General features: G+C 43.3%; 1 protein-coding gene across 2 annotated transcripts; it reads right to left on the reverse strand.

Annotated features, from left to right (window-relative positions):
• Positions 1 to 16225: 16225 nt before the first annotated feature.
• On the reverse strand, positions 16226 to 25128 carry GPR65 (G protein-coupled receptor 65). 2 transcript variants are annotated; one of them, XM_025295136.3, is made up of 3 exons: positions 24874 to 25128; positions 24518 to 24624; positions 16226 to 17840 (listed from the first exon to the last, which is right to left on the reverse strand). In XM_025295136.3, the coding sequence occupies exon 3, from the start codon at positions 17380 to 17382 to the stop codon at positions 16357 to 16359; it is 1026 nt and encodes a 341-aa protein (XP_025150921.1). In that variant the 5' UTR covers positions 17383 to 17840; positions 24518 to 24624; positions 24874 to 25128; the 3' UTR covers positions 16226 to 16356. The 2 variants fall into 2 exon arrangements, with proteins under 2 accessions (XP_025150921.1, XP_025150923.1); XM_025295138.3 differs by lacking the exon at positions 24518 to 24624.
• Between the last annotated feature and the right edge of the window lie 222 nt (positions 25129 to 25350).

Here is a 25350-nt window from a genome sequence, read left to right on the forward strand (position 1 = left end):
AATAAAACATTGTATTTCCTACGCTCATATACAAAGGCTGAAATGATCAATATGGAATTAGTCCTTTGTCATTCCCCAAACACTTTTATATCTAATATTTCATTTAGATATTTCATCAATATGTCACCGAATGACAAATACCATCGGATGGGCAAGGAAAATATTATCTTCACATTAAAGATGGGGAAACTCTGTCTCTGAGAGATTATCTGATTTGTTCAAGGTCACAAAGCTAGTGAACAAAGGAAGTAACAAGTCTTAAGATCCTAAACCAAGATAAAACCACAGTGGACCTCATTGCTGTTGTTGCCACGTATATGCGCAATCCCATGTGTTTCCAGGGATTTTTATTGTGGCTGTTTCGCAGGCAATGCTGCAGTATAGGAGTTTAGACAAGGGCTTACAGGCAGACATCTCATGGCCCATGAATAGAGTGTGAATATAACTGGAAAATGGAATACTGTTTTCTTGATCTTTGTCTATGCAGCTTTGTCCTCTGAGAGGCTGACCTTATGAACCATAATGAGACTTCTGCTTTTGGCTCCCTGGTAGGTCATCCAATAGAGACTTTCTGCGGAAAAGTAGACGGAAGGGCGAGAAGTTCTGGGGACTTGTTTCCCCAGCTCCCGTGTTGAGGCTGCACCCTCACTGAAGGTCACAGCCTCAGCCCAGCTGCCCTCTCCAGTCAGGTTTGAGGACCACCCCCACCCCTTGCCCCTCAGGCCCAGAGGTGTCAGGGAGCCCAGATGTTGCTACCCACAGGTGCTGCACCATCCCCGTGGCTCCACTACCCTCTGACCTTGCTTTTGTAAATATCTCTTTGAGACGGTTGGGCGGCTCCATTGACTCAATGCGCCCAAGTTTGAGCAAACTCCGGGAGATGGTGAAGGACAGGAAGCCTGGCATGCTGCAGCCCATGGGGTCTCAAAGAGTTGGACACGACTGGTTGACTGAACAACAGCAACACTTAAACTCTTTCAGATCATCTGAACCTGAGTGAGCCCTCCATTGCCTGCCAGTATCCTTCCTGACATTACCTTCTGGAGCTAACATTGTTGAAGGTTTCTATTCCCTGAAAAGAAGTCCAATCTTCCCCTTTTATAAGGTTAAAGAAACTAACTTTCTTTTGATTGAGAATAATACAAGGCTCGTGTCTGGTGTCACAGATGTACCTGGACCCCAGAGCCTGGAAGGATGCCATCACAGAAACACTCTTTTCCCTCCTCCTTTTGGTATTAGTATTCTGATTTTCCCTTGCGAAGCCACTCTTTCTTCTCCTTTCAGTCTCTGAGCTTAGGGTGTGACTATCTTAGACTCCGGAGCAGGCCTTGTCTATGAGAAAAACTTAACCACAAAGACTGGGAAGCAAGGGCAGGGGAACCAGAATCACGAGTCAGGAAAGAGAGTTCTCTCTTCTCCCTGGACTTCCTAAGCTGTGGACCCTCAACCTGGAGGTGCCAGTGGCCATCTCTGACTTGATGTAAAAGCTAAAAAGAGCAGAAGGGGAAACAGAAAGATGGTGAAAAATGTCTTCCTGGCGCACACTGAGTTGAGCATTTGAATTCAGCCGCATCTGAAATTGCCCCTGGACTTTACTTTTCTGGACCAATAAGCTTCACCACCCCACCCCCCTCCCCACCCCCACCGCCGGCTTTGACAATTTGCTTTGTCGCCTGCATTCAGAAGGATTTGCAGCAGAGGCAAAACCTCCTGATGTGGGAGACATGAAACGTCTTACAGTTTTGGTCATTTGGAAGTTATATGAATTGTTTCACCATTGTGACTCTTCATCTATGATAGAGGGTTTTGTAGTAGATGTTCTTCAAATGCCTTTCAAGAGTGGAATATGGAGAAGGAGTAAAGGAGGCCAACCTTCCAACTCAGAAATAAGAGGCAAGTCTTGCCTCCAAGTGAGCTCATCCCTGCACATTCCTGACAGTGAACAGGTAGCCTTACTCCCCACACAATAGAGGCCGCTGCAAAGAAAGACCACACCCAGTCCTTGGCAGTCCCATTGATATTCCTAGGAGTTCCCATCTGTCTTCCCTTCTTCAAATCCACCAAGTACACGATGTAATTTTCATGATATCTCTCTTCAAATCTAATTAGCACATCGGATGATCGCATAAATATTCAGTGCCAGGGTAAGCTGATGTGCTAGGTATCGTGGTCATTAGCATTCTAACTTTATGTGCATCCTCCTTGGAAGGGACAATTCATTTTCATCAAATGGATGCCGGGTTGGAGGATGAATTTTGAAGCAAAGAGGATGGAAAATTTTGGAATACCTCATCTTCCTTATTATCTATCCATCCATTCTTGCAGCATCCAATGGCCAGGATACTGTTTCTGGGCTCTTCCCAGTAGCTCTATTTTCTGCTATTATTTTCCAGTGGAAGACACTTTAGCTTGAATAAACTAGGCTTATACAAAACGAAGAAACAAACAAACAAACAAAAAACCTCAAAATGAATGTAACAGCAAAATCCTGCCCCATCTGCCAAATTTTTGTTGAGTTTCAAGGATATAGTTTTAATCAACATGTGGATGTGGGGAAGAAACTATTACATTGTCTCCTCTCATCCCCACTGAAGGTGAGGAGAAGACTGAAATTTGCACATTGAGGGTATTTTAGTCTCTGCTGGCTTAATGTCCACTGCATGTGTAAAATAGACAGCTAGTGGGAACCTGCTCTATCGCAGGGGGCTCGGTGTGGTGTTCTGTGGTGACTTCGATGGATGGGATGAGGGTGGGCTGGGAGGGAGGTCCATGAGGGAGGGGATAGATGTACACGTGGAGCTGATTCACTTCGTTGTTCAACACTGTGAAACACCTATGCCCCGATAAAAAGGTAAACAGTCTTTTAGAAATTTGATTAGTATCTTTTGGATAAACAGTATAATTCAAGATTCCTGTTTCTTCTTGGGACTCGTCTTAGATAGCCACAAGAAGGTACCTTGTGTTAGCAAAAGCAGGGGGGTTTGGCTGCTCGCTCCCCCAAAAGCCAATAAACAGGCCAGGCTGGTGGACAGGAAAGCTTGCTTCATTTCAGAGGTTGGCAACTGGGGGTTGGAGAGAGGGTGGACGTCTGTCCAAAGACGGACTCCCCCAACTGGCACCAGGGGGGCAAGAGCTTTTGTAGACAGAGGCAGGGGGCTACATGCTGGTCAGCAGTGGTCTGACCAGCGTCATCTTGCTTGTTTCAGGTACAGTTAATCTTCAGTTGCAAGGTTGGTTTATTTCTGTTTCTTTGAGGCCAATTCTCGGAATTGTGGCAGCTTAGGTCAAGGCTACAGTCTGGTCATCGTGGAGTTAACTCCACCCGGTGGGGCTTCAGTGTCTATAAAACAGCTCATGGGGTATGGCTCAGAATATTGTCTACAGCCCTTGCTGCTGCTGCGTCGCTTCAGTCGTGTCCAACTCTGTGCGACCCTATGGATAGCAGCCCACCAGGCTCCCCTGTCCACGGGATTCTCCAGGCAAGAGTACTCCAGTGGGTTGGAGGAACCCACGTAGCCCTTGAGCAGGAACCCAAAGTCCTTGACTGTGCTTAATGAGTATATTATTATTATTTGGTTTCCTTTGATTGCTTTCCTTCATTTTTGCATGTTCTCATTTATCTGATTAAACTTACTCTTTGACTAAACTTTTCCATGGGCAGGAGGCTGGCACAGGAAGTGGTGGAGGTCGTGGTGGGGATGGACTGGACCACAGGGTCTTGCTCTGTTTCCCCAAGTGGGAAGGGAAGCTCCTGTGTCCTCTGTGATGAGGAGGAGGGTGCTGTTCCCCTGCTGGTCCTGTGTCATCCCCTGGTCCGCTCTAGCCTTTGAGGCGATATCCTGCCCATCTCCTGGGACCCTCCCGGTAGAGCCGCTGACCCTGCAGTCAGCGTGACTTGTCCCGTGCTGGCTGTGGGGGTCCAGGGTTTCTCCCTCACCTAGGTGCTCGCCAGAGCTGCAGGTATGCTGCATCTCAGCCACCTTTTTTCATCCTGGGGATCCTCTGGATCTCCATCATCATCCAGCCTCTGCCCCGGGATCACTCCTGCCTCCCACGCGCCCCCAGAGTGATTCATGCTGTTCCCATTGCCCTCCTCACTCCTGCACCTTTCCACTTCTGGGAGTGATACTAGAGGGGGGGGATCCCTCCCAGGGCCGGAGAGTGGGCTCCTGTCTAACACTCAGAAATGAATTGTCCCGTAGATACATGCGCTGACAAAGTAAGAGACTTGATTGAGAAGGGGTGCCTGGAAGGTAAGCAGAGTCAGCGAACCAGGAAAACTGCTCTGCCGTGTGCCTCGTGGTCTCTGGTTTTATGGTGATGGGACTGCTTTCTAGATTGTCTCTGGCCAATTACTCTGACTCAGGGTCCTTCCTGGTGGTGCACACCCTGCTCAGCCAGGATGGATTCCTGCCAGAAGATTCTGAGAGGTAGGTAGGACATATGGACTGGTGTCTCCTTTCGAACTTTCCCGAATTCTCCCAGTTGGTGTTGGCTTGTTCCCTGTCATAAGACAACCCACGCAAATGGTTACTATGGTACCTGGCCAGGGCAGGCTGTTTCGGTCAGTGTTCCCCAGCAGGAGCACATAGCAGTGTTTGGACACCCTCGCGCCCACCGAGCTGACCTTCGGGCACCTCTCTCAGCACCCTCATGGCTTACCACGGTGTCTGTGTCTCTCTTCCATTGCCATTTTCTATTTTTTTAAAGAGTTCCCTGAAGGTGGTCTCCTCGCTGAGTCCCAAACAGGACAAGCCCCTCTGCTTCGTCCTTTCCCCCTTGACCTCTCTCCATCTGACCCCAGAGGCACGCACCCTCTCACTCCAGTATTTTCTACTTCACGGCTTCCTCCTAGAATCAGAAGGATTTAGGAAAGAATCTTTTTACCCAGTGGGGCATCAGCAAGCAACATCTTTCACAGATTGTATTTCTTTGATACTTCCTTCCTTTCTCCTGGGCAGTAAACTGGGCTTTAATGATGACAGAACATCACTCATATGAGAATGGAAAGTGGACTCATTTAATGTCTTCTAAAAACGATTCCGGTTACCTCTAGACTATGCAAAACTTCATGTTCGTTTCCAGAAAGGGAACTGACTATGGGCTTGGAAGAGACACACAGATGAAGAAAGTGTGGTTTCTGCTCTCAAACAGCTCTGGCCTGGTGGAGGGAGACAGGCATGGACCCACTCACAGAAGAGCCAAGTGTGGCTTGCACCACAGAGCTGTGAGATCAGAGAGGTTGTACAGCATCTTAAAATTGCGCAGGGTTCAGTCTAACTGCTTTCTTTCAATTCTGCAAGTTAAAACCATAGCCAGAAACCTACCTGAACACAGTTTTTGAAAGATAAAGATGTCTGTCTTTTAGCAAACTTCAGGTAGGGATATGCATTGGGAATAGGAGGGACCACAGACATACTCATTGCCTGTGGTCGGGTACAGTTGTACCTTCACTATTTTTTATCTGAGTGTGTTAGTCGCTCAGTTGTGTCTGACTCTTTGTGACCCCCTGGGCTATAGCCTGCCAGGCTCTTCTGTCCATGGAGTTCTCCAAGCACGAATACTGGAATGGGTTGCCATTCCCTTCTCCAGGGGATCTTCTCAACCCAGGGATCGAACTCAGGACTCCTGCATTGCAGGCAGAATCTTTACCATCCAAGCCACCAGGGAAGCCCTAGTTGGTTGTAATTGAGGAAGAAAGGCCTGGGAGAGGGTGCCATGAGATCAGAGCAGATATCTCAACAAGTGGCCCTCCCTCCTCAAGGGTACTGGGAAGCTTCTCAGAAATACGAATTCTCAGACCTCACCCCAGTCCTGATGGGTCAGAATCTCTGGGAATGAGGCTTTATAGATAAAACCTACCCAGTTTTTCCTCACTATGTGTGTGTCCTGTGGGTGTCATTCACTGCTCACCCGAAACACTCCGCTTCTGGCACTTATGGTCACCAAACTGACAACAAGCAATCCTCTGCAACACCAGCTGGGTGTCCTCCAGTTTACTTCAGTTCTGACACTATCTGCTTGGAGACGCAGCGTCGGAGGCCACAGGTTGAGGACTCAGTCCCCGAACATGCTCCCTTCAGATGCCTGTCACCAGCATGAGCAGCCCAGGGTACCCACGACTTCTGACCAACTTGACTACAAATCAGAGGCTCCTATGGGCTTCCCTGGTGGCTCAGATGGTAAAGAACATACCTGCAATGTGGGAGACCTGGGTTCAGTCCTGGGTCTTTTCCAATGAGTCAGCTCTTCGCATCATGTGGCCAAAGTATTGGAGCCTCAGCTTCAGCATCAGTCCTTCCAATGAATATCCAGGACTGATTTTCTTTAGGATGGACTGGTTGGATCTCCTTGTAGTCTGAGGGATGCTCAAGAGTCTTTTGCAACACCATAGTTCAAAAGCATCAATTCTTTGGCACTCAGCTTTCCTTATAGTCCAACTCTCACATCCATATCTAACTACTGGAAAAACCAGAGCTTTGACTATATGGACCTTTGTCAGCAAAGTGATGTCCCTGCTTTTTGATATGCTGTCTAGGTTTGTAATGGTCCTCCTTCCAAGAAGCAATCGTCTTTTAGTTTCCTGGCTGCAGTCACTGTCCACAGTGATTTTGGAGCCCAAGAAAATAAAATCTGTCACTGTTTCCACTTTTTCCCCATCTATTTGCCATGAGATGGGACCAGATGCCATGATCTTAGTTTTTTGAATGTTGAGTTTTAATCTAGCGTTTTCACTCTCCTCTTTTACCCTCATCAAGAGGCTCTTTAGTTCCTCTTCATTTTTTGTCATTAGAATGGTATCATCCACATATCTGAGGTTGTTGATATTTCTCTTGTTGGGTAGCAAGGTACAAAAAAATTATTTTGCTTGTGAATAAAAGATATTTTCACCTCTTCCTGCTTAAACTGTCTCATTGGGTTAACTCAGCTACTTTGGGGTGAATGCTGAATCTTTCAAATACATTCCATCTCTCCTAGCTCCTCCCATAAAGGCTGTGGAGTGAAAGAGGTTTACATTATTTTGCGGTAGCAGGAGAAAGGCAAGGTTAAGCCTCTCACATGGCATTCTATGCAAATTAGAAAAAAAATGTGTCTTCCTTAAGACACTTTCCTTTCAGTGGTGGAACATTTTCACACTGATCTTGTTGGAACACATTGCTGCCATATGCTCTGAAACTGCCATAATGAACGTGTGAATCTATGATGTCCGTGGAACATGAGCTGCCCTGTAGACACTGGTTTTCTTGTGCAGTGCGCACCCTGCACAGCTGTATGCTAACCTCTAGCTTTGTACCCACTGCTGTGCATCAGGGTGAACACATAACTTCCCCCAGAGGCTTGCAGCTGCCTGCAGGGAAAGCACATTCTTTGCCTTAACTATTCTCCCCTACACACTCTGAAGTTTCTGAGATTCAGCAGAAACTCCCCAGGCCAAGAGGTTCAACATTTGCCTCTGAGGTCCTCATTCTACTTTTTGTTGCCTCCTCCCTATGGCCCACTGGGATCAGGTGGCCAGGCTTTTCCACTTTCTTGTGTAACAGGAACTTTGGTTTATGTCAAAACTGCATCATCACTTCCCTTGGCTTAGAGAAAACTCCAAATTTAAGTCATCCGTGCCTGATTCTTGATATGAAATGGGAGCGCAGGGGATTTCAAAATTCTTTTCTTTCTTCATAATGTCTGGCTTTTGAGACGTTGCTCTCTAGAGACAATTAATACTGGCTTCCTTTTTCTAACTAAAATTCCGCCCCCCACCTTCCTTTTCCTGAAGCACGAAAACTCATGCTTCAGTGGATAGGTCCCTTGGGTAGCAGTATTTTCTAGATTTTAAAATCTATCAGGCAAGCTCTCACAAAAAATTGTATTAGTGTATCTTTTTCTTGTGGTACCTTATTGAGGGCTGTAAAAAGAAAGCCAGAGACTCAGATGTCCTGAGGTTTTCCTGAAAGCTCCCTGATGTGAGAGCCTTGGTGGGCCTTTTCTGAGTCCTGGGTCATAGCAGAAAAGGATTTAGATGGTTGTTTTGCAGCCATTCAATAACAAGGGCCGGAGAAGACAATGGCACCCCGCTCCAGTCCTCTTGCCTGGAAAATCCCATGGATGGAGGAGCCTGGTAGGCTGCAGTCCATGGGGTTGCACAGAGTTAGACACCACTGAAGTGACTTAGCAGCAGCAGTAACAAGGGCTGCTAATTTCATAAGCTGGAGCTGTCCCATCGCCCTCTCCTTCAGACCTCTGCAGCCCTGTTTACTGACAGTCTTCGCCTGTAACTTACATCACTCTTACTTCCACATGCCACATTCTGTTAGGACATGTTGGGGTTCAAGAAAGGGCCTGACTCAGACTGACTTGGAGAATAAGGAAGCTGATATGGCTCATGTCGCTGCCCTGTGCAGAGACTCAGTGCGAGAGCAGACCCAGCTTCAGTGCTCGGAATCCCTGAGTTCTTGTGGCTTCCACGTGTTGGCTATTTCATGATCACAGAATGGCCGCGGAAGTTCCAGGAGACTCGTCTGCATATGACGTAAGTGAGTGAGTAAAGTCGCACGGTCGTGTCTGACTTTTTGCGACCCCATGGACGGCAGCCTACCTCTGGAGTGAAAGTGGGAGCCTTTGTGCAGCGTTCTAAGTTCACCTGGACACACTGAACCAATCACTGTTCTTGGGGATTGAGATTTTTTTTTTTAATTAATTTTTTTAAGTTGGAGGATAATTGCTTTATACTGTTGTGTGGGTTTCTGCTGTACAAAACTCAAATCAGTCATAACTATACATATCCCCTCCTCATGACCCTCCCTCCCACCCTCCCTACCCCTTCCATTCTAAGTCATCATGTAGCACAAGGCTGGGCTCCCTGTGTTACACAGCAGCTTCCCACTAGCTATCGATTTTACACATCAGCTCAGTTCATTCACTCAGTCGTGTCCAACTCTTTGCGACCCCATGGGCTGCAGCACGCCAGGCCTCCCTGTCCACCCCCAGCTCCTGGAGCCTGCTCAGACTCACGTCCATCGGGTCGGTGATGCCCTCCCCCCCACCCCCCCCCCGTCTCAGCCTCTGTCGCCCCCTTCTCCGTAGTGTATGCATGTCAATGCTACTTTCTTAGTTCGTTCCACCCTCTCCTTCTCCTGCTGTGTCCGCAAGTCTGTTCTTTGCGTTGCATCTCTACTGCTGCCCTGCAAATAGGTTCATCATTACCATTTTTCTAGATTCCATATATATGCATTAATATATTATATTTGTTTTTCTCTGTCTGACTTACTTCACTGTGTATAACAGGCTCTGCTGCTGCTGCTGCTAAGTCGCTTCAGTTGTGTCTGACTCTGTGCGACTCCATAGACGGCAGCCCACCAGGCTCCCCTGTCCCTGGGATTCTCCAGGCAAGAACACCGGAGTGGGCTGCCATTTCCTTCTCCAATGCATGAAAGTGAAAAGTGAAAGTGAAGTTGCTCAGTCGTGTCCGAATCTTAGCGACCCCATGGACTGCAGCCCACCAGGCTCCTCCGTCCATGGGGTTTTCCAGGCAAGAGTGCTGGAGTGGGGTGCCATTGCCTTCTCCATAACAGGCTCTAGAAAACCATAATTCAAAAAGACACGTGTACCCCAATGCTCATTGCAGCACTATTTACAACAGCCAAGGAAGCAAGCTAGAGGCCCATTGATGGATTGAGTGACTTTGATCAGCTTCACTTCTGTACCTGCTCCGCTCCTGAAGCCAAGAACCACATGGGTTTTGAAGAGAATGTCTACCTGATGGATAGGTTTGTGGGTCATTGGCTGGCTTCTGGTCCATCTTCTCAATGAGCTCTGGGCCTCACGATAGTCAGGGAGGCAGCAAAGAACAACAGAGGTTCAAAGAACTGCTGAAAGCTTAGATAATGGTATTGTCACTGGAGATCAGTAGAGACTGGAAATCCAAGTTTCCTCCTTCATTTTCTTAGCATCGTTAAATCTCTCTGATTCTGGCGTAAACCTGAAAAAGGACAGCCCAGTAACGACTGAAATGGAATTTCCTGTAGCTTGGTGGTATGTGGGCTGGGCGTTCTAACTAAACGTTTTGTAACACTGAATGTGTGAGAAGAGACACACAAGCCATTTCATAGTTTGCAACAAAATTTAGTCCATTTATGAACATCTGACTACAAATTTAAAGAAAAAATATCATGAGCAAAGAATGACAGATGCTAATCCAAATAATTCCTATTTTTTACCAATTTAAAATATCATTGCTAATATTTGTTTCTATTTCACTTTAACAAATGTAGGAAATATTAATTAAAACTTTCTTAAAAGAAAACTATTTACCCTTAACCTTATTTTCCCATATAATCTTAAGAATTTTCAACTGAAAATACAAATAGTGCTAAGGGTTTCAGAAACCTAACTCTGGAGTTAGGATCGAGAGTGAAATTGTACCATTTTAGTTGATTCCACTGACTGACTTATTATTTATTCACTTAACAAACAAGTTTGATTATCAAGAGAACACCCTTAGCAACAGTCCTTTTAGGGGTCAGGGCAAGGTTTGTAGAGCAAGAGAAAGAATCCCTGCCTATTCCAGACCCTGCTGGGAAGTTTATTCGCCCAAGGGGAGCCAGGTGAGCGCTGGGAGGCGCTAGGCCTTTCCACTTGGCAGTGCTTCGGAGCGCAGGGTGTCCCAGCTCCCTTCTTGGGTAAGTGAGAGACAAGCATGGAAGGCTTTGCCCCAGAGGTTCACAATAGCTTTCCTTAGCGTCAGCGTCATTTCCGTGAGTGGGTGGGTGGTATGACAGAGGGCTTTTTGCTATGTACGTATTTACAAACACTAAGAAAGCGCCACAGAGCTGGCACTTGTGCATGCGTCTAAGAGTGCCGGGATGTCTCTCTATGACATTCCTACAGAGGCACTTTTCAGTCCATTATTGCAGGCTTTTGATTCGATTCATTTAATCATCCAAAGAATTCAGAGTTTCCAAGTTAATCTATCTGTTAGGAAGTGTCAATAGTCTTGGAGCCAAGACCAGAAATTTTGCAGTAATTTTGAAAAGGATCCTTTTAGAAGGATGTTTACAAGTTCAATTACATTTACGAGAAGGATCAATGAAATTCTGGGAACCAAAGTTAATATTTTTCATAGCATCGGCTAGTCCAGTCACTGCAGAGTGAGATTTCTTGATTGTATTTGATTTTGCAATTAACTGAGCACACATTTCCTAGATAATGACATTTATAATTTATTCTAAAGCTCACCCTGAGCGATGGCACGGAGGCTTCTCTAGTCTATTCCTTTATTGACTTGCTTTTTGAACACCTAATTGTAACATTATTTGAGGAATCATAATCTGTTTTTAAATGTGTAAAAATCCACTGGTGCTTCATAAAGAGCTTATGAAAATTGTAGGCAGAGGAAAAGTAAATTATAGGCCATAATATGTTTAATGATATGCAAATGCTGTTAAACTAGAACATGATTGTATTACTATTCTTTGGGGAAGAACAGATTTAAAGAATTCAAAATAGCAGATGTAAGTTTTTAGTGCTGAGATCTAACAATAATAAATTAGAAATGGAAAGTCATACATATACTGAATTACATCTTGACTTTCATAGATTTTCATTTCATCACCATAGACAAAACTGCAAACAGCTCCCGGCTCATAGTTTACGTTTCTCTGCCTGTGGAAGGTGGCCAGTGGGTAAGATAACTAAATTAGAACAAGTCATCCGTGTTATTGCGACAATCGTGCAGAAATTATGCAATTCAGTCTGTGTTCTCTCAGGTGTAAACTGACCAATTTAACCAGCTTGAAGGAAAAAAAAAACTAGAATGACATAGGGAATTTGGTCTGGTCTTTGTTGTTAAATCGTGTCCCACATTTTGTGACCCCAGGGACATTAGTCCCCCAGGCTCCACTGTCCATGGAGTTTCCCAGGCAAGAATACTGGAGTGGGTTGCCATTTCCTTCTCCAGGGAATCTTCCCAACCCCGGGATTGAACTCAGGTCTTTGTAGGAGGTCTGTTTACCAGCTAAGCCACCAGGGACACCCAAACCAAGCGAAACTATCTAATGGTTACCAAGCTCTCTAGAAAGCAAAGAAATAAAGAATACAAACTGAATTTCAGCACTTGCCCCCATTCATTTCCAATTCACAGGGAATCTTGCTTGTTTCTTGGTTGTAAAAATGTCATTCTAAGCTCCTCTCTGCTTTTGGGGAGTGGCAGCTGTGAACTGCGAGGTCCTGAGTAGAACGTGATCACCACCTGCTGGCTACAGACAGGGATGCTATGTGAATTTTCTTGGCCAGCAACAAGTGATGTCAAAAAGGATCTTGGAAAAAGCAGGGGAATCTTAACTTCCACATCACTTTCCCTTCACCTGCGTTTGACCCTGTGTAGCCTTTGTCAGCTAATTCCTGCACAAAAGGGGCATTCACCTAACGCAGCTGAAAAACAACCCTGTCGTGCTCCAGCAGTAAGGGTATGGAATGCCAAAGAATAAAAGAAAAAAATTTAACTTGAATCAGGTATTTACACTGTGAATGGAGAATTAAACTGGACACCCCTGCTTTCTTTTAAACTGACCTTCTATTATCTTCCCCCAGAGGCTGTCTGCTCAGGACATGTAAATAAAAGCTCCCAGTCAGACCTGGATACTTTCAGAATAGCAGAGCAAGGGAAACAACGTGTATACGAGTTTCCTTAGCACAGCCTCCTTGGCAGCCACTTTGGGTTGAAGGAAGAAGATGGGAGGAGGGAAGAGGAGGGAAGAATCTTCGCAATGTCTCCCAGCTGCTGATTCAGTAAACAAGGAAATAAAACACCCACATGTGCATTATTTCAGAAGGCAAAGAGGTCGTATGTGTTCTCCTTGTTGGTATGGTTGTTGTTCAGTCGCTAAGTTGTGTCTGACTCTTTGTGATCCTGCGGATTGCAGCACACTAGACCTCTTACAAAACAGTACAAAAATAGAGTGAAAGGTCTCAGGGAATTTTTGCCTGTTTGTTTTTGTGAGATGATGTGGGTTGCTTGTGTGTGTCTATGAGTGTGTATTATTTGTGTGCTGCTGTGTCTATTGTAGGAACAGACTTCTGATTCACAGCAGGGTCACCTGATGGACCTAGACAAAGACGCCTCTTATCACAAAGACCTTCCTGGGTCAGGGTGTTATAATAGCTGCTGTGTTTCCATAGCAACCTGTGGATGGGTTTCACCAGAAAAGAGCAGAAGCCCCATGCATGAATGACTGATGACAGTGATGACTGGGAAAGCAGAAGCCCAGGATAAGATAAACACATTATGAAACGAAATACCTACATGCTGTGTATTACAAATTCCACTTTAAAATAGGTACTTTCTAATTAAAAGTGGATAAAGTCAAGAGAAGTAATTGGCAAATAATTGCTTATTTGATCATAACATGAAAGATTAGAAATATAGTATCTTGGGGAGAATGTTTAGCTTAAATTGGAAAAAGGGAATAAATCAGGTTGGAAAGGGAGATTTTCTCAGGTTGCTCCTGGGGAAGTGATGGTATGTAATTTGAACAAAATGAGGTGGTTATTTTTTATGTCTTTTAGCTTGTTCTTCACCTGTGGTGGCTTAGATGGTAAAGCATCTACCTGTAACACAGGAGATCCAGGTTCGACCCCTGGGTCAAGAAGATCCCCTGGAGAAGGGAATGGCTACCCACTCCAGTATTCTTGCCTGGAGAATCCCATGGACAGAGGAGCCTGGTGGGCTACAGTCTGTGGGGTCACAAAGTGTCAGACATGACTGAGCGACTAGCACTTAGACATCACCTGTGAAGCTTCCCCCAGACTAGGTAGGGAAAAAATGGAGACTTTAAAAACCTGTTCTCAGTCTCTTTACTAGCCTATCCTAGATGTCTTAATTGAGTTCACTCAAATAAAAAAATAATATTTTTAAAAAGGAAACAAAAATAAAAAATTTAAGCGAAATAAAACTGGACTCTGCCTCTCTGTTTATGGTGATGACCATAGCTGCATCTCCTCACAGCTATAAATTCCTAGAAGCAGGCTCTATTGAGAATGTGGAACCAACAGCAAAGCTCCTTCGGTTATAATGGACTTGCTGAAACATCTAGAGGAAGTAACCACAGCCATGGTGTGTGGGATCTAGCCCTTACCAGCTCACGTTGCTGTATTCCTACCCCTAGAGTCCCTCCAGGGACTATCACTTGGGTCAGGTCAGTTCAGTTCAGTTGCTCAGTTGTGTCCGACTCTCTGCAACCCATGGACTACAGCACTCCAGGCTTCTCCATCCATCACCAACTGCTGAAGTTTGCTCAAACTCATCAAGTTTGTGATGCCATCCAGCCATCTCATCCTCTGTTGTCCCCTTCTCCTCCTGCCTTCAATCTTTCCCAGCATCAGAATCTTTTCCAATGAGTCAGTTCTTCGCATCAGGTGGCCAAAGTTTTGGAGTTTCAGCTTCAGCATCAGTCCTTCCAATGAATATTCAGGACTGATTCCCTTTAGGATGGACTGGTTGAATCTCCTTGCAGTCCAAGGGACTCTCAAGAGTGTTCTCCAACACCACAGTTCAAAAGCATCAATTCTTCAGTGCTCAGCTTTCTTTAAGGTCAAATCCTCACATCCATACATGACTACTGGAAAAACCATAGCCTTGACTGCAGCTAAGTCACTTCAGTCGTGCCCGACTCTGTGCGACCCCATAGACGGCAGCCCACCAGGCTTCCCCGTCCCTGGGATTCTCCAGGCAAGAACATTGGAGTGGGTTGCCATTTCCTTCTCCAATGCATGAAAGTCAGAAGTGAAAGTGAAGTCTCTCAGTCATGTCCAACTCTTCAGTTAGGAAGAAAAATGATACCTACTTAAAACTTGGCAGAGTAATTTATATAATGAGAAAATATAAATATAAAGGAATATATCAAGATTTTCTAAATACTCTAAAGCCCCAAAGAAGTCTGTGAATGTAAGACTTAATATAATAAATGTCTTTTTTTGGTCTCTAGCATATCTTTTTGTCTAGACAGGAAACTTCTGGTAATTTCAACCATACTGTATGTGTGCTTGCTAAGTTGCTTCAGTCGTTCCGACTCTGTGTGACCCCATGGACTGTAGCCCACCGGGCTCAGTCGAACCTGCAGGGATCGAACCTGCATCTCTTACATCTCTTGCTTTGGCAGGCGGGTTCTTTACCACTAGCGCCACCTGGGAAACCTATACAACCATCCTGTACTCAACAGCAGATTTTGAAAGAACCAAACTTTTTTAAAATAATGATTTTAAAGAAGGTAAAAAGTTCTCTGAGTAGCTGAAGGAAATTTTATAAGGCTCATGTCCTTTATATTGTGGATGAGGCCTTCAGACTCTCACTCAGAGACAATTTACTTTTATAAAGAGCTCTTACAAGCTAGTGACTTAGTGACTGTATAAGGTTCAAAAAGCTTATTAGATCATTTCTCTTGTAACCTCACTACTTAACAGAAAACTTGGTACATAGAATGGGCTCAATAAATATTCGTTAACTAAGGAGACAGATGGAAGCAGTATTTAGTAGGTGTTGTTGGAGACAGGTCCATATGATTGGGAGGAGTGATGGTCTGAAATCCAGAGGAGAGGGAAAATCACCATGACCATACACCATGGTTACCACTTTAAAAACGCACAGTCCAATACAGCCTATTACTCCCTGAGAGGTTAGAGCACAGATACAAAAACAATTGCCATGAACAATAATGACCCCAAGTCATTAGGAAAATATTCAGTTTTATTTAATTCTCATTTAATAAAAGTCAGGGAGCTATACAACCTTTAAAAAAAATATTTCCATTAGGATTAAAATTGTCCCTCAATGGGAACACATGTTTAGGTTTTGTCTGCAAAATATAATCTCGATGGCATAATATCATTAATATTAATGAAACTGGAGCCTGTTATACACAGTGAAGTAAGCCAGAAAGAAAAACACCAATACAATATACTAACACATATATATGAAATTTAGAAAGATGGTAACGATAACCCTGTATGCGAGACAGCAAAAGAGACACAGATGTATAGAACAGTCTTTTGGACTCTGTGGGAGAGGGAGAGGGTGGGATGATTTGGGGGAATGGCATTGAAACAGGTATAATATCATATACAAAACGAATCACCAGTCCAAGTTCGATGCAGAATACAGGATGCTTGGGGCTGGTGCACTGGGATGACCTGGAGGGATGGCACGGGGAAGGAGGTGGGAGGAGGGTTCGGGATGGGGAACACGTGTATACCTGTGGTGGATTCATGTTGATGTATGGCAAAACCAATACAATATTGTAAAGTCATTAGCCTCCAATTAAAATAAATAAATTTATATTAAAAAAATAAAAAAAAACATATACCTTGGTTCTATTCCAGGATGTCTAATTCTATAGTATCTTTGGTAGATACAGAAAGTACACTTTTTCCTTGTCTCTTTGATTTATTAAGCTTCCCAGTAAAGAACTTTAATATATTCCACATATCTGATCTTCCTGTCTCAGTTATGAAGCAGTACAGGATTGGGTCAGCAACACAATTTAAACTTGTTAACGCAACTGTGATTCTGTAGATCTTATAACTTTGCTTCCCAGACTTGGAATGGTCAAACACTTGTTCTTTTAAGTTCATGTTATGCTCTAAAATGCTGCGAATCAGCAACATCACATGAAAGGGAGTAAAACACAAGATAAAAGTCAACGTGATACTGATAAGTAGTTTTATGATTCTCTTCCTTTCCCTGTGTTCCGTGGCTTGATTTTGCCGCACAGCTTGGTAAACTTTCTTGTTGCAAGTCATTATAATGACCAGAGGTATCACATAACCTATACACGTCCTAGCAAAGTTAAACCTGATTTGCCAGTTCTCCAAAGGATATTTATCATAGCATAAAGTAAAGTTAGACTTCTTGGCGTCACAATATTCGACAGCTGTTTCGTCTTCCCACAGAATGACAGCATTGAGGATGGTTTCCAAAACCCAGATAGTGAGGCTGACCATGAATGCACATTTTCTCGACCTTAGGAAAAAGAACCTCAGAGGGTAGACCACCGCCAAATACCGGTCAATCGCGATGCAGGTGAGGAAAGCTGTGCTGCTGTGGAAGTTCAGGTACATGAAAAAAGCGCTCCCTTTGCACAAGGCAGGAGAGAACGTCCAGTTGTCCCTATTCCAAGTATAATTGATCCACAGAGGGAGAGTTGAGGCGTAGAGCAGGTCCGAGAGCGATAAACTGAAGAGGTAAATGCCTAATTCGTTTTTTTGCTTTGCCTGCAGGAAAGACACACAGAGAGAGCCGATGTTGGCTGGAATGCTGACTATTACCACAAAGACATAAACAACTGGGAACAAGTAGTGCTCCAAGTCATGCTGCTCGTCAATGCACGTGCTGTTCATCGCTTCTTTTTAAGGGGCCGATTACATTTGTTCTCAGACAGGAAATAGCAAACTGAGTCTTGCCTCTTGGTGATTTGCTTTCAACACCTAATTCTCTTTTGCTAAGACTGTGTCAGTTTTCCTTTGCTTTCAAATGTCCTGATTGGTTCATTGGTGGTCTTAAAGATGAATGGAGATCAATTTTCACACAGGTATCGGTGGGTGGAAGTCAGGGTTCAGGCTCCTGGCAGTTACGAAAGGAATCAGTCGATTTTAAGGTGCAGGAGTCCAAGCACTTACTATCACGGAAGGCTGATGAAGAGCTCTGGAGGATGAACTAGCTTATCCATCAGTTTTCATAGAGTGCTGTTCTTCAGTTTAGTTTCCTTCGCAAAACTCAGAGGAGACTGGTGCAAACGTGAATATACAAGTTTTCATCTTCACAGAGGATGGCATCTCTTTTTAAAATGCTTTTGCTTCTGTAATGAAAAACAAACTAGAATAGTTTGGATGTTTAAAAGAGACATCATTTTTGAAAGAATCTTATTTTATTTCATTTATTGAGGATATCAAAATGCATTAAATTTCATACACTGAAGGTGTTTAAAAAGGGAAAATGGTCTAGCAGACTTCAGTAAATGAAATCAAGCTGAGATATTTGACTTATTTCAAATAAAAATTATTCAAAGGATGCTGGGTTAGAAGGAATTATGTTTCCCACTGGACATAATCTAAGAATGCAAAATTAAAGTCAAAAGTCATTTTAGAAGCTAATTTTTAAAAAAGATGGCAAATTCAGTTATTTATTTGTAATCAGTAAATGCTTTTGAGTGTATGGTAAACTGTGTGATTACAGCATTTCAAGTTTTTAATTTCATATGCAATCTCTGTATAAGGCACTTATTTTCAAAATAAGCTTACGAGCCAAGAAAAAATTGTCATAAGAGGTTTGATAAAGTGAAGCATTTGAAAATATAGCAGCTTGTTGAGCCTTCATAAATAATTAAGCCACACTACCTCATTTGTTTTTCCTTTCCTTTCTTTGTAGGCTAATTTACTTTATCATTCTCATACTCTTGTGAAAGACAGGGCAGAATGTTCTCAATTCTGGGTAATATCTTGTGATCTTCAGTTTCTACCATTTATATCTGATTGCTTACAAGTCTAGTTTTCTAAAAAGGTCTGATGTTGTAGATTCAACATCTACAGAAAGAAAAGCACAAGAAAGAGGGAAGCCATCCTCCTCTCCACACTAGAACAGGGAAGTAGTTAGGTCTGCTGGTGCTTCGGCTGATTTATCTGAGGGGATATTCACAGAAAGCTCTGTGGGGTCACCAAGCTGGGAAAGGAAGTCATGCCCTCTTCCTGAGTAAGCCAGAGAGTGAACCAGGTCCAGAGCCCGGAGTGTAGATGACACAGCACAAAACGGAGAACTACAATTCCTGAAATCGCCTAGTGTTTCCACACCTAAAAATATGACTCAAATCCTTTCAGATCAATAGGGAATCCTGCCAGAGAGGGAAAAGGGGAGCAAGAGCTAAGATCAGAGAGGTAAGTGAGCTGGGTACCCTAAGGCGTATGTGGGTCTGGAGGAACTAATTTTGACAGCAGAGAACCAGGGACAGAGCGTGGGCCTGCGCAGGTAGCAAGTGGTGCTCGGTCATCCATTACCTGCTGAGGTCCAGGAGCCTCTGCCCTCAAAATAAAGACGCTAAAAACACACTTCACACGTATGTGTAGACCGCAGGGTAAGTTGGCAAGTTCCCTGTCTTAGCATTATTTCTTTGAGGAATTCTCAGAAAAAGCCCCATATCTATCCATGGCCTCTGGTTGGTCCTCACTTGGGAACGGGGTCTGAGACTACACTATTAGTTTCGTTCTGAAAACTTAAGGTCGACAGTGATTCAATACTGGATCTATGTGCTCAGCCTCATTAGTCATCAGGGAACTACAGACTAAAACCACAGCGAGACACAACTACGTAGGCATTCACCAGAATAAATGAAATGAAAAAGAGCAAATATTAATACCAAGTCTTGATGACGTAGAGCATCTAGAACTCTCATATATGGTTGGGTGGAAAACTCTTTGGCTCTTATGCAAATCTTATGGTTCAGCAACTCTACTTCTAGGTATGCGCTCAACAGTAAGACATAACATGTGGTTCCCAAGACACATGTGGTAGAATTAGAATGTTCACAGTAGCATTATTCGTAATATCCCCCAACTGGAATGCCTAATAGCAATAGAAAAGATACTTTTGAACCATCGTGCTGGAGAAGACTTTTGAGAGTCCCTTGGACAGCAAAAGGATCAAACCAGTCCATCCTAAAGGAAATCAATTCTGAATATTCATTGGAAGGACTGATGCTGAAGCTGAAGCTCCAATACTTTAGCTATCTGAAATGAAGAGCTGACTCATTGGAAAAGACCCTGATGTTGGGAAAGATTGAGGGCAGGAGGAGAAGGGGGCGACAGAGGATGAGATGGTTGGATATCATCGACTCAATGGACGTGAGTTTGTGCAAGCTCCGGGAGATGGTGAAGGACAGGGAAGCCTGGCGTGCTGCAGTCCATGGGGTCGCAAAGAGTCAGACACAACTGAGCAACTGAACAACAACAAAGAATCTATACATCAATAAAAGGAACAAATTACTGTTACATGCAATGATGCAGCTGAAGTTCAGAAACAACGCAGACGGATAGAAAAAGGCAGGCACAAAGGGTCCATATTGTCCGATTAAGAACCAGGTAGCATTAAGCTGTGCTTTCAGAAATGAGGATAGCTCCCCATTTATTGAGGGCTTTCTGCATGCTGGACTCCATGTTAATGGCATGTATATTTGTTATAATACATGTTTTACAACTCTGCTGTTTATTACAATTCTGTATTACAAAGAAGAATTGAGCAACATATCAGGCAATTAGCCCCCAATCACCTGTCTGCTCTTGGTAGAACTTGGCTGCAATCCTAGGTTGTGATTCTGAAGTCTCTTGACTCTTAACTACTTTGTCTTCTGCCTTTATATAAAAATACTTTAGAAATCTGAAGTGTTTTTAGGGTTTGGGTCTTCCAGCTATAATGACTCTTCTAATTAAAGAAAAGGAGGTCAATAATAATTTCTGCAAACTAGATATAAAATAACCCTAAACTTTCTAGAAGGCTTTACTTTTATATTCTCTATTAAACTGCGTGGGTTTCAAATAAACACGGGAGAATGATCATCTCATGTCACGTCTCACACTCAGCGACAGCATGTCTTTATGTTCCCTTATATTTGTCAACATGTTTTCTTCCGAAGGTTAAAAGTGTTCCTTTTCAGTAATTTATGAGGCAATACATTTTAATTAGGCTTTTATTTTTCCTGTATTTGCTTTTAGGAATAGATAGCTAAAACCGAGCAAATATCCTGCTACCACTGTGAAAAAAAAAATTCTTTGAGTTAGGAGGCTGAATTTTGAAGGGTCTATTGTTTAGATCAGGAACCATCTGTGAATTGTTTTAAAGTTGAAATGAATTATGTGCCACCACTCATAATGTGGTGATAAAGACAATGTAAGCTAGACCCACTGGAAGTGGGAAGGAACCTCGTGCAGTCCCTTTCTTCTCAACAAAGCCCATCTGCCTTGCTGCAAGCAGCCATGTAGAATGTCGTGTTGAACGTTTAGCTGTTGTAAAAAACTGACGAAGAGGAGTCAGGTGGCAGTGGCCTTTGGGGAGGGGCTGGGTGATGACAGGAAGAGGTTGCCCGGAGGGCTTCTGAGAACCGAGAGGCGTTCTCTTTCTTGATGTGAGTGTTGCTATGAGCAACCTCGGGCTACAGCCACGGGGTCGCAAAGAGCCAAACTTGACTGAGCGCCTGAGTGCAGCACCGCAGCACACGAACAAGCTTGTAAGAAGCTTGAACAAGTTTGTAAAAATGTATCAGGCTGTAAGCTTTGGATACGTGCATTTTTTTCACATATGGGTTATGTTGTGGTTAAGGTTAAAAAGTGGAATCAAAAGGCTGTGTGTGATGAGATGTAAAGAATCTTGACACTAACACCTGGATTTCCTGCGGGTGGAGCGTACGTGCCTTCCTAAGAAATGCTATGATTCTACTCGTTTCCTCACATATAAAAGGCAATTTATAGACGCAAAACAAAACTGTAACTTAAGTAATTTGAAAATGAATTCACCTAAAACAAAGGCTTACCAGATGGAAAAGTGAGTCTACTAAGGTGCTGGAAGAAGCAAATAGAAATCATACCTTGAGGAGAGCTCCCTTGACCAGGCTTTAAAGAATTCTCACAGATAGGGTTCGAACAAATATGAGCTGATTAAAATGCCCTCCGTCCACACACACACACACACACAAAGAGACTCGATTTTAAAAATAGATAAAAAGAGCATACATCCTGCTACCACACGGAGAGAAAACAGACACAGACAGAAGTTAGCTACTATGTGTGAAATTCAGCAAACAAACAGGAAAGAAGAGACCTGGATCCGCAAAAGCCTTAGAGATGAAATTAATAGATATACAACACAAAACAAGCATGCCCAATATGTTGAAGAAATAAAAGAAGGAATCTGAACATATGAATAAAGGATCCAGAGACAATGAAAGATAACTAAGCATATAAAAGATTGAAAGAGTCTTTTCAGAAATAAAAAACTTAATACTTAAAACTCAACACGGGACTAACCAACTGACCAACTGCAGTTGAAGAGAAAATTAGTATGTTGCAAGGTAGAGCTAAAGAATCAACACAAAATTATCAGTGTTAAAGAGATGTGAAAATACCATACCACAGAGATAAGGAGGATAAAGTGAAAAGGTCAGCATATGTATAACTGAAGTTCCTGAAGGACAGAAGAAAGTCGGGGAGAGGCGATGTTAGAAAAGATGCTGAGTGAAAGACGTCTGAAAGAGATGCAGGACAAGGCATCCTCAGATTATGAAGCTCAGCAAATCCCAAATAAGATGAGAAAAACAAACAGAAATGGAAATCTCTCCTTAGATGCCTTGCAATCAAGCTTCAGATCACCAAAGACTAAGAAAAAAAAAAAAAAGAGCCAGGGAGAAAAAACGAATTACCTATTAAGGATGAAATTTCAACCAAGACCTTTTCAACAGCAATGATAACAGAAATCAGAAGGCAGTGGATTGATATTTCCAAATTGCTATGAAAAAAATATGTCATCCTTTAATAGCCTACTCAACAGAACTAAATTCTAAAATAAGAACACAAATAAGGATGTTTGAAGATAAACTACCACTGAGACCACTGTCCCCCACAATCCTCATTAAAGAGACTTCTAAAGAACATAAGAGGAGAAGGAAAATGTCCAAGATGCCCAAAATAGAATAAGCTACCAAGGATGGAATTCTCATGGTTACACAACGTTACCATGACCAGGCTTACGGATCTGGGAAGAAATTTAAACCATGAAAATACTCTTCCTTAGAAGCGGGACTGGGGTCTGGGTGATGGGCAGGAAGGGACCACTTCCTCTTTTGTCCATGGTACTTAGCAAAAAAGCATCTCTCTCTGTCTCTCTTCTTTTTTTTTAAAAGGAGTTCTTCTCTGGTGGTCCAGCGGTTAAGAATCTGCCTACAGATGCCGGGGGACCCAGATTCGGTCCCTAGTCCGGGGAAGATGACGCACTTCCGAGAGGCAACTAAGCCTGCGCACCGCAACTACTGAAGCCCACGCACCGAGTCTGGTGCTCCCCAACGAGAGAAGCCCCCTCCATGCGAAGCCCGCGCCCCACACCTGGAGAGCAGCCCCCGGTTCGCCCCATCTACGGAAAGCCGGTGCGCGGCAACAAAGACCCAGCGCAGCCAAAGATAAACGCATCTTGAAAAAAAGATAAGAAGGATCAATTGGAAAAAAATGACTTTGAGACGACTTACAAAATTCTCAACGGAATACATTTCTTTCTTTGCAGAAACATTTACTGCCTTAGCTAAAACAGCCGCGAGACTACATGGTTTGATGAAGCAGGTCCTGAAGCCTTCTGGGTGGGAGCACAGAGACGGTGGTGACGGAGGCTTGTGGTTACGTCGTGTGGGCTCTGGAAACTCAAAGGCTCTCGGCAGTTCTTGGGGGGACTTGTGACCACGTGTGTGTTTATCTGTTTCAGTTTTCACAGGTGTCACTCAGCAACCATTTTATAGAGTTCTTGTGAGGACTGAACAAGATGACACGTGAAGCCCAGTACTAAACATGGTAAGCCTTTACTACACGTGAACTGATACTGTTCTAACGACAACACTGGTTTTGTTGTTAAGTCGCTAAGCTGTGTCCGACTCCTTTGAGACCCCATGGACTACTGGAGCCCGCCAGACTCCTCTGTCCGAGGGATTTTCCAGGCAAGGACGCTGGAGTGAGCTGCCCTTTGCTCCTCCAAAGGTTCTTCCTGACCTAGGGATTGAACTTGCGTGTCCTGCATTGGCAGCTGAGTTCTTTACCACTGAGCCACTAGGGAAGCCCAACAAGGCTGGTAGCCTGTGATCTCGCCTACATCTCCTGAATGGAGATCATCTGGCCAGCTATCCAGAGCATAGCAGAGAAGCCAGAGGCACTCAGAGTGAAATTTACATAATAACGTTTCACATGTCATACCAAACTCAGAAGATGAGAGCTGTTAAATTAATTTGTGTGAATCTCAGATTAAAATGGAACCCATAGTTCTTATCATTCATGCTGCTTTTCAGATATTGTTTTCACTACTTTAATCATATTTTGAGAAAATTGCTTTTAGATCCAGTGCTGAGAAATTTGGGTTAAGGTTTTGATTCTGACTTTAATTTCTACCTAATGCCTAAAGAAGATAATCCACAGCTTCTAAAACAATACAGACCATTGATGACAATGATCCGAAGATAAAACATGGGCTGCCATCTCTGGGGTCGCACAGAGTCGGACAGGACTGAAGCGACTTAGCAGCAGCAGCAGCAGCAGCAGCCGCAGGAAACCTTTGCCTTCACTTACCAGTTGAATAGCTACTTGTTAAGACTCCTATGTGTCAGACAAGTGATAGTCACCTATTAAGTTATTAATTAATACTGGAAATATTATTTTGAATTTTATTAATAATGTGGGAAACACTCATATTGGAAATATTATTTTCAAATTTCACATTATTTCTGATGGTATAAAAACTTACCAGTAGACCACTATGTTGGTGAAAAAGTGTGCTGCATAGCTCTATGGCCAGGAGTTTGCTTGTTTCTTCCTAACCACTTAATTTTCAGTTTGTCGATATACTGTTTCCTGTAGAGGAAACAGAGCATAAACATTCCCCTTTCATGTTTTGACAGTTTTACCTAACTCTTTTACACGAAGATTTTGACATCCTTTATTACCACTCTAAGTAGAGAGACCATACGTCATCCCCATGTCTCCCTGTCTTGTAGTATCACATTTATACAGTCTAAACTGGCCAAATGTTGCAAATATCACTGACAACCATTCAAAAGTATGTTAGCTACTTAAATTTTTATTTTTTAATCTTACACTTACCCATGTTCCTTGGGACGGTGACTCTGTTGATCGAGGAGTCGGATACATCTGCTTGCACCCAGAAGAGAAACCAGCATTGTTGAGGGGACAGGAAATTGAACTCATATGTTGTCATAAACCAATGAGGAAGCAGCATCTTAATGAGATTGAAGTCCGTTATCCAAGTTTGAGCAACAGAAGTCTCCTAAGGATTTTTAAAGATGCTTTATTTATTATTTACTGTTCTATAATTTTTAGAAATCACTTTTCTGTGTCTCAGTTACAATTGTATACTGATATTATATGTGCTTTATTTAATAGAATATGTACTAGAATCACATTCATTTGTTCATTCCCTCTTTCATTTATCTGTCAACACATATATCTATCCTACTCTGAGGGCACTGTGATGGGAAATATATAGGACCTGGTTCTAATCTCTAAGGGGCTTATCAGTTAGTGAAGGAGATAATAACCACCAAAATGGATAAATACTCC

The sequence above is a fragment of the Bubalus bubalis genome, chromosome 11 (genome assembly GCF_019923935.1).
Source record: "Bubalus bubalis isolate 160015118507 breed Murrah chromosome 11, NDDB_SH_1, whole genome shotgun sequence".
In the NCBI taxonomy this organism is placed as follows: domain Eukaryota; kingdom Metazoa; phylum Chordata; class Mammalia; order Artiodactyla; family Bovidae; genus Bubalus; species Bubalus bubalis.